The sequence below is a fragment of the Dreissena polymorpha genome, chromosome 6, assembly GCF_020536995.1.
Source record: "Dreissena polymorpha isolate Duluth1 chromosome 6, UMN_Dpol_1.0, whole genome shotgun sequence".
In the NCBI taxonomy this organism is placed as follows: domain Eukaryota; kingdom Metazoa; phylum Mollusca; class Bivalvia; order Myida; family Dreissenidae; genus Dreissena; species Dreissena polymorpha.
The window spans coordinates 15,803,346-15,810,177 of NC_068360.1; the positions used below are offsets into that span (position 1 = coordinate 15,803,346).

General features: G+C 33.9%; 1 protein-coding gene across 1 annotated transcript in view; it reads right to left on the minus strand.

Moving 5' to 3' along the window:
- Positions 1 to 1,100: 1,100 nt before the first annotated feature.
- LOC127835258 (uncharacterized) overlaps positions 1,101 to 6,832 on the minus strand; it is a 5,871-nt gene continuing 139 nt past the window's right edge. The window contains exons 2-10 of the mRNA XM_052361596.1: positions 6,623 to 6,705; positions 6,386 to 6,407; positions 6,115 to 6,197; positions 5,938 to 5,959; positions 5,666 to 5,748; positions 4,290 to 4,385; positions 2,128 to 4,034; positions 1,690 to 1,798; positions 1,101 to 1,409 (exon numbers count right to left, since the gene is read on the minus strand). Coding sequence (XP_052217556.1) covers positions 3,666 to 4,034; positions 4,290 to 4,385; positions 5,666 to 5,748; positions 5,938 to 5,959; positions 6,115 to 6,197; positions 6,386 to 6,407; positions 6,623 to 6,705 — 758 coding nt within the window. The 3' untranslated portion in view covers positions 1,101 to 1,409; positions 1,690 to 1,798; positions 2,128 to 3,665. The remainder of the gene's footprint in view (positions 1,410 to 1,689; positions 1,799 to 2,127; positions 4,035 to 4,289; positions 4,386 to 5,665; positions 5,749 to 5,937; positions 5,960 to 6,114; positions 6,198 to 6,385; positions 6,408 to 6,622; positions 6,706 to 6,832) is intronic.

The window sequence follows — 6,832 nt, forward strand, 5'->3', positions numbered from 1 at the left end:
TACATGCTAACATGTTGACAGGAATAAGGAAGTAAGTACTAAATATGAGAACATAGCCTTTTAAGTATAAACGCTCTTGCGCTGGTAATACTCTGAAAATAAAAGGTGTACGCACAAACTGTATTGATGTCGAGAATTGAGTGTAAAACTGTTCTATCTATTAAGCCTTTTCATTCGAGATAAAATTGTTTCATACAGTAAAACAGTGTTACAAAGACGCGGATATGTTTCCAATGTTCTGGTGGTATACTCAAATCAGCCAATGGAATAAATGAAGTGTATTCATTCGTACCTAGCCGCGGGAAATTTTATTGGAATTTTATTGGACACTTACAAAGGTCAGGCTAAGGTGAAAAGCTGGCTTAATACAGCTTACGCCGAAAAATGCATAACTCCTCGCGAATTTTTGTAGATCAAGCAATTTGATATGAAAAACATATAAACATACCAATTATATACACAAAGCAAATGTGTGAATTGATAGTTAATGTGAATATCTACACGCAAAACAAATGCACAAAAGTCTGTGTAGGAAATTATTGTAATATTTAACAACTATTTAATCAATTCTAGTGCGATATTTACGCAATAATTTACATATTGGTAATTTTTACTTTAAAATAACTATTAAGTACTCAACTGCAAGTCAGACACCTATCATTCAAAACAAATTTTGTAAAATTGACAAAATATTCATTTGTATTCTTCACATTGTAGCAGTAGTTTATTACATCTAAAAGTGTTTGTTTGTTATGCTTGAACAAAATGTTTGTTTCCATTTATCCGACTGAATTTTTTTGTGCCTTCTCTGAACGTTTAGCCTTTTAGATTAATTTGTTATCATGTTTGCTATATTCATTCATATTGACCAAGTTTGGGGTAAAAAATAACTTGTATAGTGAGTAACTCGTAGAAACTCGTAATAGAAAGTACAAAGAAACACTCTTTGGCCGAACTATATACCAATCCTAATTTGTTCGGCGATATGATTACGAACAAATATCGTTTTTGACTGAACCGTATTAATAAAACATTCAAATACAATAAGCACACATATATCGTTTTCGAAAAGAGTATAAAGAACAAGAAAACACACAAAACACACGTGAAAACTTTATTCTTTAACGTATTCTCCTAAACGTGCATTAAATATGTAATATTTTTTTAAGTTAAAAGTCCCCGTCGTTTTTTTGTTTTAATTAAATGTCTGCAAAAGTCTTTGACATTTTTCCAACTTCTGTTGTGAAGGTCATTCTCACTTTCAATACATGCAAGTATTTCTTTTTTCCCTGGTAATTTACCCATTATCAAAAAACGATCTAAGTGTCTGTGAACAGCTCCTTTTTCGTTTTCACTCCATTGCTTTTTGGCTGCTTGTTTTGTTCTCCTGGTATTTGAAGTACCCTTTTCTGTACATGGATAATAAAACACCATATGACGTCGCTAACTGCCATGTGTAAGATATTCATATTAAATATATATACTTCAGTACAATTTTTCATAGCAAAATTACGACAAAAGCGTCCAGGTACTTACGGCACCTGATAATGACATCAATGTCACACGACAAATTTGAAAACATTATTTTGTCTAATGAATCAAACAATTACATGTAAGCAAATCATGTTCTAAGAAACATAAGAAACTTGGAGATACATAACTTAAATGCATTCACATGTGTATGCATACCTTTGTCTGTTAATTTTGGTTGACTGGTGCTGGGAAGCAGAGTTTCAAGGTCTTCAGTATTTTCATTTTCGGATGATTCAGAAGAATATAGTTCATCTGTCGTGTAAATCTGAAGATCAAAAATTATATATAGTTTATAATATAACAATGATGGAAACAACCGAAGCACACCAAATACATATGCAGTTAGTGCATTGAAATTGAAAAATTAGAAGTAGCCAATGTAAACCTTACTGAGCACAAAATTAGTGTAGACTTTACATTCCACCTTACCTGGTCGTCTATGATAAAAAAGAATTGCCTTGCATAACACAAGTATATTTCAGAAAATGTTTGTAATTCTCTTTATCACTTCAGGTTATCAAGTTCGGTAATGAGCCCATTATAAAACATTATACAAGTTTACTGTATGAATTTATCATTGAAAATGCGACATACCTTCAATACATTCGTCGTCAACATCAATATCGTCTAGCGAATTGACAGAATTTCTGGTAATTTGTCCACTTTCCATCATCATGAGCAGCTTGCTGACTTTGGCAACCTGCATGGTTCCATCTGGTAATCTGTAGAATTCTCTATGTACCCGAATGGCGTGACCAAGAAATTAAGCTAGAATGTCTAATTCATTTTCAGACAAGTTAAAAAGCTGAGTCATTGTGGCAATATGTTTCCTTAACTTTGTAGAACGAAGCCTTTCCGGATGTTCAGCTCCACAGTCAATTGCAATCGAACGTAATACATCTGTCCCACGAATATGCGATGATGCAGATATTGTTGGGAAAAGATATTTACTATTGAAACAGTTTGTTAGAGAATTTCTGCTGCGTACGAGTAGGTCGATATTTTCTTTCACCTGTCTTGGAAACAGTACTGCAGCTATTCGACCTCGTTTTGCAATAATCTCTGTACGGTAAAAATAACGACACAGGTCTTTTTCCAGTTTTGTTAAACATCCATCTAATTCTCCATCGTCATTTGTCAATTTGTTTTTTGAATATTCTTCGACTGTCATTTTTGACACCTCGCCTGATCGTCTTCGATTAAACAGAATAGTTTGGCACAAGCAGATTTCAGACAACTTATGCCATGCTTGCCTTTTCTCGCAATCACTTGCTGATCCTTGTAAGGTATTTGCATGTCTTTCTGCTTCATGTCGTAAGTATTCAGACATTACTTTGACATCATTTGCCTATGGCAACAGTCCTTTCTGACTGTTCTGCTTAGTCTCATGGCGTGTTCTTAAGGCATTGGAAGACACGTCATCCGTCCAATTAATTTCAAATAGTTTGGAAAGCTCCTCAGCCCTTGTTTGCAGATCCCGATTGTTTGTTTCGATTCCTTTCGAAATTAGAATTTTTAGACATTTCTGAAGCGTTGTGCCAATCTTTAAGGCTAATGATGGTGTAGCATAAGTATTGGTGTTTCCGTCGAAGCCTGCAACGTTTTTGCAAGATTGTGTAATAAATTTGAAAGCATCTGGATACATAAAATTCTCCAAAGACTTTTCAACATTGCCTGAACAAGATCGCATGTCTTTCAGCAATCTACCAACTTCTCTTAACTTCTGTCTAATATAATTGTGTTGCTCTTCATCATGGCCCCTTTTTGTACAGAGTTTTTCACCAAATGCAAGGATTGTATTATCACTTTTGACTATGCGACTTATTTCGTCGTTTCTCATGGACTCGATTACTCGTCTTAAAATAGTGCTTCCTTTTTTTGATTTTGGTAATAGCAGGCTGCTCTCTAAAGCGAGTCGTTTTCTTGATCCCGCTGCATTTGCAAACTTACATTTTTTATTGTGCCTCCACAGGATTTTCTTCGGGTAATACCCGTAACAGTAAGGACAAGGTTCATACTTGTCTGCAGCTACGCGTTGATTGTGACGTTGTCTGTATGACACAAACAGCTGTCCTCGGCCATCTCGCAATACTTTAACATTATGGAGATGGTTCCCAACGTTCCTTATTTTTTCATTCATTTTTTTTATTTTCTGCTGAATTTTCCGTATTTAATAGATCTTTCACATCTTGCTTATCTTTATGCTGCGAAAGCAAATGTTTTTTTAGTTTTGTTTGAGCCTTTTCGCAAAACATGCAATAAAATCTCTTATCGTAATGTCTGTATTCACTGTTATTTGTTTGAGCGATGGTGATGTTGTTTTTGTGTGCCTCTGCAGATGATTCGTCACGTTCCCGAGATTGCACGGATTCAACAGGAGGTAGTGTTGACGCTGTCGTCTTTAGGAATCTTTGAATGTTTGGTATTGGGTCAACAGCTACCGACTCATCTGACGAAGCATCGCCTTCTTCCGGAATATAATCTTTGTCAGTGTCACTATCCTGTAAAATACATTTGTTTTCCTTTGTGTGAGATCATATACAAAATATATAAATATGACAACATCATAATTTGTAGTTCGTGAACTACATCCATAAAAATATGTAAGTGTAACATAACACTTACCAGAATGCATGTCTTAATTACAGTTGAAAACTAGAGCTTGAAAACAAAATCTGAACTATATGTAGTCTTAGATGAAATGTTTAAATGTGTGTACTGTATTGCAATCACAAAATCGTAATAAGTTTACTCACATCGATAACCGATGATTCACTGTTCAACATATTTTCTGCTGCATCTTGTAAATTGTACTCTTGTGCAGTGTCGCTATGTTCTTTAGTTTCGGTACTCTGCAACACAATTCAATGAGACAATAATAGAGTAAGATTCATACATCCACGTTACTTAGTATCAGTTGAAATTGCAATTCTTTATTAGCAGCATTTTCAATTGATATCATCACTCATGTGGCTTTTTATTATGATGTAGAAAATCTAAGTGACTTGAGAATTTTGTGTAAATGTTTGCAACCGATGGTATAATACAAGTTTAATTCACCTTCGTCCAAAATAGTTTACTTTTGCTTATCTTACATCACATGTTTTATTTTTTGCCATTCACTGTCATTGGGGAAGATTTTAAACAGATTGATAGCTTGTTTTGTCGACATAAAAACAAACTGAAAAACACCCATAAAACATTTTTAAAGGTTGCATTTAAATGATCAATTTCAACAAAACGGTTGCAAATTTAACATATCTTTGATTATTCATCTTGAACGTATCAAGTTTTTTTAAAGATTGGCTGAATACACCGACGTAGCATGTCTTAACATATACTAGGTTGTTCCAAACATGTTATCAAAGTTCGAAAAAGTATACAAGGAATATTTTTTGCAGATACTAATAAGAAAAAATGTATGCACGGTTAAATGAAAGGTATTGTACTTCTCTGGACAAATGTGTTGGAAGAAAAAAGAACTGGTGAACGGACTGTGGTTCACGGTAAATCCTGTATGTATTGTGCGGTGGTCGGTGTAAAATGAACTATCTTTTCTTACCAATGTCAGAATGTATCGTATAGCAAAACATCGAGTAGACGCTATTGTTTTTTTGTCGTTAAGATAAAATATCAACCAATGTCCATATGTAACACGCATGTTAAATTTCCTAATGTCTCAGAGTTTCATACACAGTAATTGGCAGCGTATAAGTCTTACACTGAAAATTAAAATTAATGATATTACATCTCTTGGATAAGCGATAATTAACGTTTTTGTGATTATGATGAAGTCGATGTTTATAAACTACAGTGGTTAATACACATGCGCACCAGTTTCATTGACAGGTGTAAATTCTAAATTCTTTGTGTATATGAAGATTTTGAAAGACAAGTAGTTCAAAGTCACTACAACTGGTAAACAATATTTTATTCTTTTAAAATTCGCATAATGTGTGCTATAACATGTTAATATAATGGTCATCGACGAACGTGTTATGTTAAGCCCAAATACCAATTAGCATCACCCGGAATAAATATTGGCACAATATAATTTAAGGCAAAATTACGCCCATTTCACTAAAGACTAAAATACGCCTTAGTAGCTTCGACATAGTGAAATATTACAAACCGTCTCATCGACTTCTTCCGTGTGTACGGATGTTGTTTGTCCTGGTTCCTGGCTGTCCGTAGATATAGTAGTCACTGTGTTGCCTATTCAAAACAACAATAAAAAATGGTATAACATATAATCTAGTCAGAGTTAAAAAGTTCGTTATTCATGAAACCATTTAGTACAACACATTGACATTAATTCCTTGTACACAAATTACATTAATTTCATGATATACATAATATGTATTTAGGCATGTGTAGTAATAACAAAATCACTTTGAAACATACCCTTTTTTTGTTTCGTGCATTTCTGAAAATGCAAATAACAAATACACATTATCAGACAGAACGCATTTTAAGTAGAGCTTGACGACGTTCAATGATAAAACATTTTAATTCGCGGCTAAAATGTATTTAACCAGAAAATACGCCGTAGTAGCTTCAACATAGTGAAATATTACAAACCGTCTCATTGACTTCTTCCGTGTGTACGGATGTTGTTTGTCCTGGTTTCTGGCTGTCCGTAGGTCTAGTAGTCATTGTGTTGCCTATTTAAAACAACAATAAAAAATGGTATTACACATTATCTAGTCAGTGTTAAAAATTGCGTTAGTTATGAAACCATTTAGTACAACGCATTGACATTAATTCCTTGTACAACATTTTAATAATTTCATGATGTTCATAATATGGATTTAGGCATGTGTTGTAATACCAAAATCACTGTGAAACATACCCTTTTTTTGTTCCGTGCATTTCTGAAAATGCAAAAAAAACAAATACACAATATCAGAAAGAATGCATTTCAAGTAGAGCTTGACGACGTTCAATGATAAAACATTTTAATTCACGGCTAAAAGGTATTTAACCAGACAATACGCCTTAGTAAGGCAAAATTACGCCCATTTCACTGAAGACAAAACCAACCAGAACATACGCATTAGTAGCTTCGACCTTGCGAAATATTACAAACCGTCTCATTGACTTCTTCCGTGTGTATGGATGTTGTTTGTCCTGGTTCCTGGCTGTCCGTAGATCTAGTAGTCATTGGGTTGCCTATTCAAAACAACAATAAAAATTGGTATTACACATAATCTAGTCAGTGTAAGAAAGTTCGTTAGTTATGAAACCATTAAGTACAACGCATTTGTATTAATGCATGTGTAGTAATAACAAAATCACT